Below are 16,892 nucleotides of genomic sequence, written 5' to 3' on the forward strand. Positions count from 1 at the left end.
CACCCCTATTATAGCTGGTGTCATCAGAGAGGTCAGGGATTGTTACTGCATTTTAGTACAGAGAATAAACTACTTTCTACTTGTAGAGGATACCTGCAATTCAGGGTAGAGACAGCTTATGGCACTATGGAGCAGTTGCACTATCACTCCCTGTGCCTGTTCTGGGGATAAATGGAGGACTTTTATTGCCAGGCTTGTCAATACAAAGAAAAGGAGTACTTGTGGCACCTTAGAGACTAACAAATTTATTAGAGCGTAAGCTTTCGTGAGCTACAGCTCACTTCATCGGATGCATTTGGTGGAAAAAACAGAGGAGAGATTTATACACACACACACACACACACACACACACACACACACACACACACACACACAGAGAGAGAGAGAACATGAAACAATGGGTTTATCATACACACTGTAAGGAGAGTGATCACTTAAGATAAGCCATCACCAACAGCAGGGGGGGAAGGAGGAAAACCTTTCATGGTGACAAGCAGGTAGGCTAATTCCAGCAGTTAACAAGAATATCAGAGGAACAGTGGGGGGTGGGGTGGGAGGGAGAAATACCATGGGGAAATAGTTTTACTTTGTGTAATGACTCATCCATTCCCAGTCTCTATTCAAGCCTAAGTTAATTGTATCCAGTTTGCAAATTAATTCCAATTCAGCAGTCTCTCGTTGGAGTCTGTTTTTGAAGCTTTTTTGTTGAAGGATAGCCACTCTTAGGTCTGTAATCGAGTGACCAGAGAGATTGAAGTGTTCTTCAACTGGTTTTTGAATGTTATAATTCTTGACGTCTGATTTGTGTCCATTCATTCTTTTACGTAGAGACTGTCCAGTTTGACCAATGTACATGGCAGAGGGGCATTGCTGGCACATGATGGCATATATCACATTGGTAGATGCGCAGGTGAACGAGCCTCTGATAGTGTGGCTGATGTGATTAGGCCCTATGATGGTATCCCCTGAATAGATATGTGGACAGAGTTGGCAACGGGCTTTGTTGCAAGGATAGGTTCCTGGGTTAGTGGTTCTGTTGTGTGGTGTGTGGTTGCTGGTGAGTATTTGCTTCAGATTGGGGGGCTGTCTGTAAGCAAGGACTGGTCTGTCTCCCAAGATCTGAGAGAGCGATGGCTCGTCCTTCAGGATAGGTTGTAGATCCTTGATGATGCGTTGGAGAGGTTTTAGTTGGGGGCTGAAAGTGATGGCTAGTGGCGTTCTGTTATTTTCTTTGTTGGGCCTGTCCTGTAGTAGGTGACTTCTGGGTACTCTTCAGGCTCTGTCAATCTGTTTCTTCACTTCAGCAGGTGGGTATTGTAGTTGTAGGAATGCATGATAGAGATCTTGTAGGTGTTTGTCTCTGTCTGAGGGGTTGGAGCAAATGCGGTTATATCGTAGCGCTTGGCTGTAGACAATGGATCGAGTGGTATGATCTGGATGAAAGCTAGAGGCATGTAGGTAGGAATAGCGGTCAGTAGGTTTCCGATATAGGGTGGTGTTTATGTGACCATCGCTAATTAGCACCGTAGTGTCCAGGAAGTGGATCTCTTGTGTGGACTGGTCCAGGCTGAGGTTGATGGTGGGATGGAAATTGTTGAAATCATGGTGGAATTCCTCAAGAGCTTCTTTTCCATGGGTCCAGATGATGAAGATGTCATCAATGTAGCGCAAGTAGAGTAGGGGCATTAGGGGACGAGAGCTGAGGAAGCGTTGTTCTAAGTCAGCCATAAAAATGTTGGCATACTGTGGGGCCATGCGGGTACCCATCGCAGTGCCGCTGATTTGAAGGTATACATTGTCCCCAAATGTGAAATAGTTATGGGTCAGGACAAAGTCACAAAGTTCAGCCACCAGGTTAGCCGTGACAGTATCGGGGATACTGTTCCTGACGGCTTGTAGTCCATCTTTGTGTGGAATGTTGGTGTAGAGGGCTTCTACATCCATAGTGGCTAGGATGGTGTTTTTAGGAAGATCACCAATGGACTGTAGTTTCCTCAGGAAATCGGTGGTGTCTCGAAGATAGCTCCTTCCCCCCCCGCTGTTGGTGATGGCTTATCTTAAGTGATCATTCTCCTTACAGTGTGTATGATAAACCCATTGTTTCATGTTCTCTGTGTGTGTGTGTGTGTGTGTGTGTGTGTGTGTGTGTGTGTGTGTGTGTATATAAATCTCTCCTCTGTTTTTTCCACCAAATGCATCCGATGAAGTGAGCTGTAGCTCACGAAAGCTTATGCTCTAATAAATTTGTTAGTCTCTAAGGTGCCACAAGTACTCCTTTTCTTTTTGCGAATACAGACTAACACGGCTGCTACTCTGAAGCTTGTCAATACAGTATCTCTTTTTTGTTTTTTATTGCTGTATTCACTTAAATGGCCGTAGGTGTTATAGTTTGGAAATTATACATAAATTATGAGCTATTGGAGCACAGCTTTTTTCAAAATGAAAACTTGCAGGCTTTTATTATGTAAAGTTGATAGATTCTTTTGGAATTAAATGTTGGGTATTTTTAGCTACACAAACATGCACTTCACTGCAAGCTGGGGTGTAAATCTACCACATGCTTGTCTGCCGTGCACTAAATGTTGGTGTGGACCCTGCTGATGCACACTATCAGTTCCTTTGTGTGCTTTGATGTACTCCCATTTCAAAGCACACTAAGGAACTGTTAGGGTGCACGTGGACATTTAGTGCTCAGCAAGCTAGTGTGGGGTAGATTACACTCAAGTTTGCCATGAACTAAATGTTCATGTTGACAAGCCCTCTGTTAGTTTGTCACTGAAATTCCTCATAGCTCAGACATCAGTGTATAGACTAAGTGTTTTGTAATCAGTGGCAATGCTATTAAGCTGTTAAAGTGGGAGCCAGGAGACCTGGATTCTGTTCCCAGCTTTGTTCATTTGGTTAAGTGCCTCCGATCATTTAGATATAGGGGTGTTGCATGGGGTTTCTAAAGCACTTTAAAAACTTCTCTTGAAAGGCTCCTTAAAAGTGTAAGGTATTACTATAACATAAATTGTATAAATACTGGTTCTAGGGGACCTAGTCAAAGAAAATCTTGCTAAGAGGAAATGTTTTTGAAGTCTAGAGATTTCATAACCATGTTCTTTACATTTATTTTAGGAACTTGAACTGCCGATGCTCAAAGTAGCCGCTACTGAAATTGTATCGGGAGTCTCTGGGGAGTCTGAACAGAAGCTGAGAGAGTTGTTTGAACAAGCTGTGGTGAGGCCAGGGAGCTGAGCAAATAAATTGTTTGATCCTTTCTCTTCATAAAACCTTTTAATGGTCCCTTTTTGCTGCTGCAATTTGAAATGAAGATTGAATTATTTGTATTACTGTAGAACCTAGGATCCTCAGTCATGGACTGGGACCCCATTGTACTAGGTGCTGTACAAACCCAGAACAAAAAGGCAGTCCCTGCCCTAAAGAGCCTTCAATGTAAATATAAATTATAATACAATTATTAATGTATAGTCACTATGTTAGGCAAATCACTACATAAAATACTTGGCTTTTGTATATACTGGAGTAATTAGTACTCTGTGTTACTTAAGAAGTTGACCTCTTCATTAGATCTGTGAATTTGGATACATTAGTGATATTAGTATGAAATAAGGAATTGCAGGAAAAGATCTAGGAATCTAAGAAAAATGTTAGGATTAAATCTTCCCATATCTGCACAGTCTTAAATACACGAGCACTGCTGGATTACTGGCTGAAATCCAGCCCAGGTTGGTGATGACCAAACACTGATGTGAGAGTATCTTGCTCTAAGTCTCATTCTCCATGAGAAGCAAAGAAAAGCAGAAGGGGTTGAGGGTACGCTACTTATTAAAAATCACTTTTAAGTAAATCTCTGTATAATTCCCTAGAGAGTCCTCCATATCTGCCTTTTGAGAATACTTGCTTTTCCATTTCCATTCCCCGCCATCCCCACTATTTTGAGGCCTAAAAACATATTTACCAATCTTCTTCATGGGATTCAGAGGAAGCAAGGATAGTGGAGTCATGGTAGTTTGTCCCAATATGCACCCGAGCTGTTGTTTTGAATTAAAAAAGCCATTATTACAAACAATAAGGAAACAAGAACCAAAATCATGGTATGAAATGGATAATGTGGAGTGTTTTTTTTTTTTTTTTTTTAAATTAAAATATTCTTTGCATTTAAAATGGTCTGGCCCTTAGCTATCAAAATTAACTTTTTCAGTGGAATGTATTGCATGAAGCATGTTTCAACTTAAAAAAATATTATTTGGTTTTTTTTTAGCTTAGCCATTTACATTTATTATCTTAAATTGCTTTTTTCAGTGACTCTTGGGTCTCCTGAACAAAATACTTTTTTAATTCTAGCATATGCCATATGCCTGGTACTATAATCCCTGTATAGCAAAATTATGCTCTTTCTGTACCAAAAGTGCTGATAAACTCGGAGAAATAATGCTCGAGCAGCTAAGTGGCACACATGCTGCACTGGCTTGACAGCTTTGGGGTGTGCTTTTAAACTGCCTTTCTAGATGGGAGGCATTGGCAGACCTGAAGGGAGAAGCCTCTCTGTTTGCTTGTAGCATACTTTTTTTTTAGGATTAGTTACTGTTTAAATACACTGGTGAATCAAAGTGCCAGGTAAGTGCTACTTTTTATTAGCTTTGTCCTTTTATGAACATGGAGTTCATTAAACGAAATGTTACGGAAATCTATAATGATTTATGTGCTCCCTGCTTTAGCTCCTTGAACATGATCCAATTCTTCTAGTAATCGGAGTTGGCAAATAGTTTCCATTATTGCCCATGCCTGGCCCTTGTCCGTTGCATGGTATTAGCGCTCCAGGTTCTACAGCATTAGTGACTTCTTGCCAAACAAAAATTTAAATGCCTCAACTTCTGACTTGGTCTTGAATATTTTCAAATCCACAAACAGTCATGACAATGTGGTGTCTGTAGAAGACACAAAGCAACATAAAATATATTTTTTAAAAATCTCATGCTTTAGTTTCCTGATGATCTCAGCCCTATGCACAGTTCCATAATGTATTTGGCTTCTCTAAGAGAATGAAGAGAGCAGTGTTTGGGAGCAGGGGTGCTGGGGTTTGAGACTGGGTAGTTGTTCAGAGTACATAACAGCACTTGCAGTAATACATCTTTTAAGCTTTGAAATGAGAGAACCACTTTTCTTAAATTATTACTTCTTGTATGCTATGTGTATTGAGAGTGATTACCGTGGTGTTCTTGTTCCTAGTCCAATGCTCCATGCATCCTTTTCATAGACGAGATTGATGCAATCACCCCAAAAAGAGAAGTTGCCTCAAAAGACATGGAGCGGAGAATTGTCGCCCAGCTTCTAACCTGTATGGATGGTCAGTTTCAGCAATGAAATTAATATACTTTATTTTTTAAATTAACCTCCCCCCTCTTTTGAAGTCCAATTTTGATTTTATTTTAGCTTGTTTAAAATTAGACTTAAATTGAGCTCTGAACAGTTGTGGTAGTTGAAGATCCCAAAGTATTTTTTCAGAAGTGGGGGATATTAAGACCAATTCCCTGATTAAAATCCTTTCCATATAACTTATTTCTGCCTAATTAGATTTCCCCTTGCAATCCAGTGTGGCACTCTTCGCTTTTTCTGGATATCATGGTATTAACTTCCTGTCCTGTGTTGCAGTGTCATTATGCACCATTAACAGTTGCCGCATTTCATCCTAAATGTGGCTTCTTTTGAGTGTAAAGAGAAAATATTCCTGAAGGTTGTTGTTTACAGATGAATCTATACAGCACCCTGGAAACCCTTTCAGTGCTATCTAAACATATGTGTTGGAAAAGTGCTATATAAATGTTGTTTCAAATGCCTGAGAATTTGTTTTATACAATATGTTGCTAGTGGAAATAAAGATAAGTGCCTAGAAATTTTCATGGTTAAAAGAGAAGCAGCTTCAGGATGTTTAACATAACAGTAAATGGTTTCCCAACTATGATCAAGAGTAAATATGTTCTTGCAGCATATGTTTAAGAAGAGTAGCATTAACCGTGATGTTCCAATAGGAAGATACAGATCTTTTCTGAGTACTTGTTTATTGCCTTCTATCCTCAGACCTGAATAATCTGGCTGCCACTGCTCAGGTCCTAGTCATTGGAGCTACTAACAGACCAGACTCGTTAGACCCAGCATTGAGGCGTGCTGGAAGATTTGATCGAGAAATTTGTCTAGGGATTCCTGATGAAGCAGCTAGAGAGAGGTATATCTTAGTAGGCCAAGGCTTCTGATTAGTAAAACTGTTGCAAATTAGTGGACGGTTAAGGACAAATGTATAGCACGCATAACCACATGCACCCAATCAGCCTGCATGGGTAAGTGGAGAAGGGGTAACAGTGTGTATATCTCTATGCTACCTGTCCAATCCAAGGCTGTTCTGTGTGAATGCATGTATAAATCTCCTCTTAACATTGCATTAACAAGTATTCTGGGCAACTTTAAGAAGAGAATATACCCTGGAGTTGGCAATATGTATTTTGCTGTTCAGTATTCTGTCCTTGAAACTCCTTATTCACCTGTCATGGCTACAGGGCACAACTGCACCTTAGATTCTTTTTAGTACCTCTAGAATAGACTCAAGAGGTGACAGGCTTGACTTCTTGCACTGAACTCATAGTGGAACCACATGGTTCAACTATACTTAGAGTGGATCTCTAGGTGCCCTGTTTCCTAATCATGTTACTGCAATAGGCCCAACTGCATTTGGCACCTATAAACCCTTTCATTCTGGGGATTTGTGACCAGTGGGTTGATTAAAACAATTCAAAAACAGTGTCTTCAAAACCAAGATTATTTATTAATTCCTCAAGGGTATAAAGCCTGTAGAGAAAAGAGTAAAAACAATGAAAAGCCTGCCCTTGTGTCTTACTTACAAATGCTGGTAAGGAAAGAGTAAACTGAGCTAATCCTCATCTCTTTTTAGGAAAAACAAACTGGTGTTCTTGCAATGTACTCTGTGTCCCATTGCCAGCCTGTCAGCTTTTGCTGACCCTCTGCACAGTCTCTGGCCACTCAACCAACACTTTTTTCTAAGTGTGAGATCCTGTAATGGTTTATGTTCATTTTGATCTCTCTTCTCAGCTGTGGCGAAACAGCTATGCTACCAGGGTTGAGGCAGAGGAGTTGCATCTTCGCTGCTATAAATCTGGCTACTGTATTTAGGTATTTGGGATGCTCCTTATCTAGGCCATTTATTTAACCTTTCCTTTTACAATCCCTTTTGACTCGATGGCAAATAACCTGTCCTAAATAAACACACACAGGTATGTAGCATGTTCTTTTAAAAAAAAAAAAAAAAAAAAGTAGATATTATGTAGCTTGTCATATCAACATTTTAATACTTCACAATTTGTGCCATTTCAAGGAGCAGGAATGGTAAATGTGAGTAGAATCTTCAGTAATCTTCCTCACATGTGAGAGAGATTGTTTGGACAAGAAAATCTTGATCATTGTTTTGAACAGTTGAAGTTGGGAGTCTAACAGCATTCCTCCATGTTGTTGTTGTTGTTCTGCAGATGTGGGCCCACAGGAACTACCAATATTGCTGCATTTTTTTAAAGAATAGAAAAAAAATCAATCTTCTTTATAGGAGTATGACAACAGGGTAGCAGAATAAAGGAAAAAGTTACAGGCATTGTTAGGGTTTCATTTAACATACAGAAAAGAAAAGGAGTACTTGTGGCACCTAAGAGACTAACAAATTTATTTAAACATAAGCTTTCATGAGCTACAGCTCACTTCATCAGATGCATTCGGTGGAAAATACAGTGGGGAGATTTTTACACACACACACACACACACACACACACACACACACACACACACACACACACACACACACACACACACACACCCCCCCCCCCCCCCCATGAAACAATGGGTTTTATCATATACACTGTAAGGAGAGTGATCACTTAGATGAGCTATTACCAGCAGGAAGGGGGGGGGAGGAGGAAAACCTTTTGTGGTGATGATCAAGGTGAGCCATTTCCAGCAGGTAACAAGAACGTCTGAGGAACAGTGGGGTGGGGGGAGAAACAACATGGGGAAATAGTTGTACTTTATGTAATGACCTATCCACTCCCAGTCTCTATTCAAGCCTAAGTTAATTGTATCCAGTTTGCAAATTAATTCCAATTCAGCAGTCTCTCGTTGGAGTCTGTTTTTGAAGTTTTTTTTGTTGAAGAAGGATAGCCACTCTCAGGTCTGTAATCGTGTGACCGGAGAGATTGAAGTGTTCTCCGACTGGTTTTTGAATGTTATAATTCTTCACGTCTGATTTGTGTCCATTTATTCTTTTACGTAGAGATTGTCCAGTTTGACCAATGTACATGGCAGAGGGGCATTGCTGGCACATGATGGCATATCACACATTGGTAGATGCGCAGGTGAACGAGCCTCTGATAGTGTGGCTGATGTGATTAGGCACTATGATGGTGTACCCTGAATAGATATGTGGACAGAGTTGGCAACGGGCTTTGTTGCAAGGATAGGTTCCTGGGTTAGTGGTTCTGTTGTGTGGTGTGTGGTTGCTGGTGAGTATTTGCTTCAGGTTGGGGGGGCTGTCTGTAAGCAAGGACTGGCCTGTCTCCCAAGATCTGTGAGAGTGATGGGTCATCCTTCAGGATAGGTTGTAGATCCTTGAGGATGCATTGGAGAAGTTTTAGTTGGGGGCTGAAGGTGATGGCTAGTGGCGTACTGTTATTTTCTTTGTTGGGCCTGTTCTGTAGTAGGTGACTTCTGGGTACTCTTCAGGCTCTGTCAATCTGTTTCTTCACTTCAGAAAGTGGGTATTGTAGTTGTAAGAATGCATGATGGAGATCTTGCAGGTGTTTGTCTCTGTCTGAGGGGTTGGAGCAAATGCGGTTATATCGTAGAGCTTGGCTGTAGACAATGGATCGTCTGGATGAAAGCTAGAGGCATGTAGGTAGGAATAGTGGTCAGTAGGTTTCCGATATAGGGTGGTGTTTATGTGATCATCGTTTATTAGCACCGTAGTGTCCAGGAAGTGGATCTCTTATGTGGACTGGTCCAGGCTGAGGTTGATGGTAGGATGGAAATTGTTGAAATCATGGTGGAATTCCTCAAGGGCTTCTTTTCCATGGGTCCAGATGATGAAGATGTCATCAATGTAGCGCAAGTAGAGAAGGGGCATTAGGGGATGAGAGCTGAGGAAGCGTTGTTCTAAGTTAGCCATAAAAATGTTGGCATACTGTGGGGCCATGCGGGTACCCATAGCAGTGCCACTGATTTGAAGGTATACATTGTCCCCAAATGTGAAATAGTTATGGGTGAGGACAAAGTCACAAAGTTCAGCCACCAGGTTAGCCGTGACATTATCGGGGATACTGTTCCTGATAGCTTGTAGTCCATCTTTGTGTGGAACGTTGGTGTAGAGGGCTTCTACGTCCATAGTGGCTAGGATGGTGTTTTTAGGAAGATCACCGATCGATTGTAGTTTCCTCAGGAAGTCAGTGGTGTCTCGAAGATAGCTGAGTGCTGGTAGCATAGGGCCTGAGGAGGGAGTCTACATAGCCAGACAATCCTGCTGTCAGGATGCCAATGCCTGAGATGATGGGGCGTCCAGGATTTCCAGAAAACCTACTGACCACTGTTCCTACCTACATGCCTCTAGCTTTCATTCAGACCACACCACACGATCCATTGTCTACAGCCAAGCTCTACGATATAACAGCATTTGCTCCAACCCCTCAAACAGAGACAAACACCTGCAAGATCTCCATCATGCATTCTTACAACTACAATACCCACTTTCTGAAGTGAAGAAACAGATTGACAGAGCCTGAAGAGTACCCAGAAGTCACCTAGTACAGGACCGGCCCAACAATGAAAATAACAGAACGCCACTAGCCATCACCTTCAGCCCCCAACTAAAACTTCTCCAATGCATCCTCAAGGATCTACAACCTATCCTGAAGGACGACCCATCACTCTCACAGATCTTGGGAGACAGGCCAGTCCTTGCTTACAGACAGCCCCCCCAACCTGAAGCAAATACTCACCAGCAACCACACACCACACAACAGAACCACTAACCCAGGAACCTATCCTTGCAACAAAGCCCGTTGCCAACTCTGTCCACATATCTATTCAGGGGACACCATCATAGGGCCTAATCACATCAGCCACACTATCAGAGGCTCGTTCACCTGCGCATCTACCAATGTGATATATGCCATCATGTGCCAGCAATGCCCCTCTGCCATGTACATTGGTCAAACTGGACAGTCTCTACATAAAAGAATAAATGGACACAAATCAGGCGTGAAGAATTGTAACATTCAAAAACCAGTCGGAGAACACTTCAATCTCTCCGGTCACACGATTACAGACCTGAGAGTGGCTATACTTCAACAAAAAAGCTTCAAAAACAGACTCCAACGAGAGACTGCTGAATTGGAATTAATTTGCAAACTGGATACAATTAACTTAGGCTTGAATAGAGACTGGGAATGGATAGGTCATTACATAAAGTACAACTATTTCCCCATGTTGTTTCTCCCCCCACCCCACCCCCCCACTGTTCCTCAGACGTTCTTGTTACCTGCTGGAAATGGCTCACCTTGATTATCACCACAAAAGGTTTTCCTCCTTCCCCCCCCCCCCGCCCCCTTCCCGCTGGTAATAGCTCATCTTAAGTGATCACTCTCCTTACAGTGTATATGGTAAAACCCATTGTTTCATGGTGTGTGTGTGTGTGTGTGTGTGTGTGTGTGTGTGTGTGTGTGTGTGTGTGTGTGTGTGTGTGTGTGTAAAAACTCCCCACTGTATTTTCCACCGAATGCATCCGATGAAGTGAGCTGTAGCTCATGAAAGCTTATGCTCAAATTTTGGTCTCTAAGGCTCTAAGTACTTTTTTTTTGCGAATACAGACTAACACGGCTCCTACTCTGAAACCTGTTGTTTAACATATAGTGAATCCATAAGATAGAGGTAATGTTTCCAACTGGTACTAAGTGGCTAGTGCTGTTCGTTCAGGCCCAGTTATTTGAAGATGTGTACACATCAGTTGTGCATGCAGGTTTTGTTTGCTCATACACATCTTTGTGCAAATATGAACTCGATTTGCATGCACGTATTAGACAGCTTTCATGCCCGCTTCTAATCATACACTTATAAAAAATGTAACCTTTACTAACAAGGAATATGCTTTTATTATCTTACATGAAGGAATGATAGTGCTTAGATCATAGGCTGAGCCGGTCACTGTTACCTCTTGTCACTTCCTCCCCTTGAACTATTGTCAAACGAGCCAAAAAATTGGAAGAAAATAAGTTGATGCCACTAAAAAAAAAAAAATCCAAACGAAAGATACTTAGATTTGTCTGTTAGGTGGGTAAACAAAAACATATTGAACTTTTTAAGGTAATAGTCATTTAATAAGTTGTTCTATTCAAAGTTTTAGCACAGTGCTAGCAGCTTGGATAAGTGATGTCCAGTCAAATGGCAGGTATTATTTTTTAAATTTAAAAGGACACTTAAGTGGTGGATTTCATTTCTTTGGTTTGTGATGCCTTTTAATATTTCCCTACTGAAATAAAACTTCATTATTTGTAAAAACTAGGCTAGCTCCTCTCTCCTAAATTTCTGTATTGCTGGAAGATAATATGGCTCTGTAAGGTTTGCATCTTTATTTGTTTTATCAGCATTCTTGCAGTCCTCAGGTGGAAGGATTGTTGGGCCTTGGGGAGGAAATCCTTTAAGCTCTGACATGGAAATGCTCTAAAAGAGACGAAAAATATTCATGTTCTAATAAAAAATATTTTAATGTAAAGGGAAGAACATAATTGATGACATGATTTAAGTGGAATCATCTTGGATTAGCAAGTAAATTGCATTGCTTGGTAGAATCTACAAGCATCAGCCAGAGCAACATTCTAGAAATTCTTTACTATTGCTCTGTCTCTATCTGCTGTATCTTTTCTCTTGAACACTTTTATTCTCATTAGCTATATAGAAGTGCTTCAGCCTGCTCCATACTTAGATTGTGCCTTTTTAAGGCTGGACCTTAAACTAGATCTGCCTGCTCATGTTTTGCAAACAAAAATGGGGTTCTTGTAAAGAATGCAGCAAGTACAATGTAAACAGATATTGTCATATGCAAGAATGTCAACCAAGTAAACACCTGAGTGGGTGGTAACCCATTTGAGTTTTGGTGGAACCCAGTTGGAATGTCATGTGATAGTTTAAATTCAATGTTGGTTTATGTTTTTTTTATTAAATCAAACAAAACCTGGGTTTGATTAAAAGTTTTGCTTAACATATATTATAACCTTTAAATGAGCATCACCTGGCTGATACTGTAGGTTTCTTTTTAGTGTGAGTGTCAGGAGAAAACATATAGTTTAATTTTGTGGCTCTCAGCATTAAATGTCTCTCCAGTTAAGTGTGAATTATTTGGCTCTTGCACCATTAGGATCTGCCCAAGTGAACTGAGATGACTTAAATCTCTGAGCAGTGATGTTTGCTTTCATATCGGAGGGAAAATAGTTGCAACTTCTATTTTTTTTCTCTTACACAGAATTCTACAGACTTTGTGTCGAAAACTAAGGCTCCCGGAATCTTTTGATTTTCATTATTTAGCCCATATGACTCCAGGCTATGTAGGTGCTGATTTGATGGCACTTTGTCGTGAAGCAGCTATGTGTACAGTAAACAGAGTCCTGATAAAGTTGGAGGAGCAGAAATGGAAAGGTGTACGGCCTGGAGAAGCAATGACTGAGCAAAGCTTGGAGACTGGAACAGAAGCACTGGTGGAAAAGGATACTAAATATCCAGAACTTCCTGCTAAGGTATTAATCCATTGTTACACTCATTTCACGGTTCCTTAAAGACTAAGCAGTTTGTTTGTGAGCTTCCCATTCAGTCTCGCTAAACATTTCTGATCACACCAATATTCAGTTCTAAATTAATGGAATTTTTTATGGTTATGTAGCATTCTTCATCCAGCTGGTTTATAATGTACTTTTCTGAATTGACAGTACAAACTGTATGGGTATTATGACACCAAAACTTTATTGCTGCACCTTGGGGCTAAAACTATGGGTCTGGTTCTCCTAAGCTGAGATCACTCATTGGTGTTTGATCTCCTCTACTGTATGGCACCATTGCCTATTTGGGGGAAGCAACATTTTAAAAAGGGTAAAAGTTGGGTCTACAATACGGCTTAATGCAGAAAAAGTCATTTGTGCATGCGTAGCAGGACTGGGGCTCTGTTTCAAGCCAGAGTGTTTGCAGGCAGCCTAATGTCAGAATATTTGGATGTCTCAAGATGAAACAGTGTGGCCATTGAATGTGAGCAGCACCCATCTGCTGTAAATTTAAGTACTGCCCTTGGAAGCTTCCTGAAAATGTGTTGTGCACATTAGTTGTTCTCCGTCTGCATTCTGCAAGAACTGCTTCTAGTTTAAGAGCTGATATTTCAGGGTACTATAAACTCCACATGCATACTCGGATTCTGCTTATATAAGTATTGTCCAGGAAAGTAGTTTTTAATTTAAGTAGAGGGAAGATGAAAGATTCTAATAAGCAGCTGCATTAGGGTAATGTAATCATAGATTCATAGATACTAAGGTCAGAAGGGACCATTCTGATCATCTAGTCCGACCTCCTGCACAGCGCAGGCCACAGAATCTCACCCACCCACTCCTATGAAAAACCTCACCTACGTCTGAGCTATTGAAGTCCTTAAATCATGGTTTAAAGACTTCAAGGAGCAGAGAAGCCTCCCTCAAGTCAACCATGCCCCATGCTACAGAGGAAGGCGAAAAACCTCCAGGGCCTCTCCAATCTGCCCTGGAGGAAAATTCCTTCCTGACCCCAAATATGGCAATTAGCTAAACCCTGAGCATATGGGCAAGATTCACCAGCCAGATACTACAGAAAATTCTTTCCTGGGTAACTCGGATCCCATCCATCTAATATCCCATCTCAGGGGATTAGGCCTATTTACCCTGAATATTTAAAGATCAATTACTTACCAAAATCCCATTATCCCATCATACCATCTCCTCCATAAAACTTATCAAGTAGAATCTTAAAACCAGATAGATCTTTTGCCCCCACTGCTTCCCTTGGAAGGCTATTCCAAAACTTCACTCCTCTGATGGTTAAAAACCTTCGTCTGATTTCAAGTCTAAACTTCCTGGTGGCCAGTTTATACCCATTTGTTCTTGTGTCCACATTGGTGCTGAGCTGAAATAATTCCTCTCCCTCTCCTGTATTTATCCCTCTGATATATTTATAGAGAGCAATCATATCTCCCCTCAACCTTCTTTTAGTTAGGCTAAACAAGCCAAGTTCCTTAAGTCTCCTTTCATAAGACAAGTTTTCCATTCCTCGGATCATCCTAGTAGCCCTTCTCTGTACCTGCTCCAGTTTGAATTCATCCTTGTTAAACATGGGAGACCAGAACTGCACACAGTATTCTAGGTGAGGTCTCACCAGTGCCGTGTATAATGGTACTAAAACCTCCTTATCCCTACTGGAAATGCCTCTCCTGATGCATCCCAAAACCGCATTAGCTTTTCACAGCCGTATCACATTGGCAGCTCAGAGTCATCCTATGATCAACCAATACTCCAAGGTCCTTCTCCTCTTCCGTTACTTCTAATTGATGCGTCCCCAGCTTATAACTAAAATTCTTGTTATTAATCCCTAAATGCATAACCTTACACTTCTCACTATTAAATTTCATCCTATTACTATTACTCCAGTTTACAAGGTCATCCAGATCCTCCTGTATAATATCCCGATCCTTCTCCGAATTGGCAATACCTCCCAGCTTTGTATCATCTGCAAACTTTATTAGCACACTCCCACTTTTTGTGCCAAGGTCAGTAACAAAAAGATTAAATAAGATTGGTCCCAAAACCGATCCCTGAGGAACTCCACTGGTAACCTCCCTCCAACCTGACAGTTCGCCTTTCAGTAGGACCCGTTGCAGTCTCCCCTTTAACCAATTCCTTATCCACCTTCTGATGTTCATATTGATCCCCATCTTCTCCAATTTAACTAATAATTCCCCATGTGGCACGGTATCAAATGCCTTACTGAAATCTAGGTAAATTAGATCCACTGCATTTCCTTTATCTAAAAAATCTGTTACTTTTTCAAAAAAGGAGATTAGGTTGGTTTGGCACGATCTACCTTTTGTAAAACCATGTTGTATTTTGTCCCATTTACCATTTTCAATGTCCTTAACTAATCATGACTTACGCTCCTCACCTGTTTCCAGAACACTAGGAGTGAGTGATTTTTTGTTGTTGTTTGATGTTAAGGCAAATAGCTGCAACTCTCATGTCAGCATGATCAAAGAGGTTCCTGATCATTGGGGAAACGCTCAGGGATCCATATACGAAGGACAGGTGTAAGATCAATTTTGATGACAGTATCCTAGGATCACATTAGGCAGTCAACAGTAACATATGCTTATTATAAAAATAAACACACAAAAAAACTTTCTACAGCAATTCATCCAATCTACAAAAACCAAGCATTCACACCTGTTGAGTTTCACCCCTCAAAGTGATGTAGTTGGGGTTTTTTGCGGGGGGCGGCGGGTGGGAAAGGGTGTGAAGGAAATGTTGGACACTAGAAAAATGTTAGTCACATGGCCAGTTTTGAAACAGTCAAGCAAACCTCACCCGACATTTCCCCTCCATGAACTGCTATGGGAAAATCAAGCAACCAAAAGACAGAATTTTGTAGACCTTTTGAACCTCTATTGAAATGGAAATCCTGGCGCTACCATCCCACCTTAATATTACCATGCCATGTTAGGACCAGAGGAAGAGTTAATGGTGCAAGGTGGTTATTTGGTCAAGGAATTCTCTGATACAAGCCTCTCAGTAAGGAGCTGATTTCAATAATCAGTGCTTTAAATTCCAAATGCTAGGGAGATTGTTCCAGCCAAAGACCTGCATAGTATTAACCCTGTCCCTTCAGAGTCTGTCTGGACCACAGTTTGCGAGATGAGGCAGCGTTAAGCAATGCAAGGTGCTCTCTGTCACTGCCACTGTACCCAGAGCCTAAAGGTCAAACACAGATCTGGTCAGCTTCGGGGAACAAGAGAGGGTGACTTGAAATTGCATATAGCAATTGCACAGCATTAACCACAGAACCTAAAAATTGATGCATAGAAATGTACTGAAAGCTTGTTATAAATGAGCATTGACTTTTAAGGGCTACATGCAACTGAATGTAAATGCATGGCTGAAATTCCCAGTGCTGCTACACAGAACTAGTGATTTGTTCTCTGTTATGAGCAATGACCTTTTTAAATAAACAGAATTAATGAATTTAGACAGATTCGTTGGCAGTCCCAACAGAAGAGATCAAGAACTGCATGTGCAGCATGGAGAGAACTCTCTCCAGAGCAGTGTGGGAGAAAGTTTTTGTTACCACTGCCCATGTTGGACTTGTTTTGTGCGCGCACACGCGCGCGCGCACACACCTCTACCCCGATATAACGCGGTCCTCGGGAGCCAAAAAATCTCAGTGTTATAGGTGAAACCGCGTTATTTCAAACTTGCTTTGGCCTTGAGCATTTCCATTATTAAGTCAGCAAATCCATTTTTGTTAGAACTAACATGGTGGTGTATACGGTATCCCCCCGCTCCTTGTCCCCTCCTTGTCCGCTGACTACCCCTCCCCCATCTAAGCCCCCCCGAGACCCTCTGCCCCTTATCCAACCCCTCGGCCCCCATTCCGGCACCCTTAACCCGCCACTCAGAGCAGCGTGTCGGAGCCAGACACGCTGACGTGTGGAACCCCGGAGCAAGCAGCCCCACCCCCAGAGCGCTGCTTTACTGCGTTATATCCAAATTCGTGTTTATATCGGGTTG

General features: G+C 41.4%; 1 protein-coding gene and 1 long non-coding RNA gene across 3 annotated transcripts in view; one reads left to right on the plus strand and one right to left on the minus strand.

Annotated features, from left to right (window-relative positions):
* Window positions 1-16,892, plus strand: part of NVL (nuclear VCP like) — a 76,206-nt gene that overhangs the window by 12,379 nt on the left and 46,935 nt on the right. For both annotated transcript variants that reach the window (XM_038394168.2, XM_043511710.1), the window contains exons 10-13: window positions 3,121-3,222; window positions 5,236-5,353; window positions 6,085-6,229; window positions 12,569-12,839. In XM_038394168.2, coding sequence (XP_038250096.1) covers window positions 3,121-3,222; window positions 5,236-5,353; window positions 6,085-6,229; window positions 12,569-12,839 — 636 coding nt within the window. The remainder of the gene's footprint in view (window positions 1-3,120; window positions 3,223-5,235; window positions 5,354-6,084; window positions 6,230-12,568; window positions 12,840-16,892) is intronic.
* LOC119852669 lies at window positions 7,226-16,682 on the minus strand. The gene is made up of 3 exons (XR_005291781.2): window positions 15,274-16,682; window positions 11,212-11,331; window positions 7,226-7,570 (listed from the first exon to the last, which is right to left on the minus strand). It is a non-coding gene; the product is annotated as an uncharacterized LOC119852669 (long non-coding RNA).

Source organism: Dermochelys coriacea, chromosome 3 (genome assembly GCF_009764565.3).
Source record: "Dermochelys coriacea isolate rDerCor1 chromosome 3, rDerCor1.pri.v4, whole genome shotgun sequence".
NCBI lineage: Eukaryota > Metazoa > Chordata > Testudines > Dermochelyidae > Dermochelys > Dermochelys coriacea.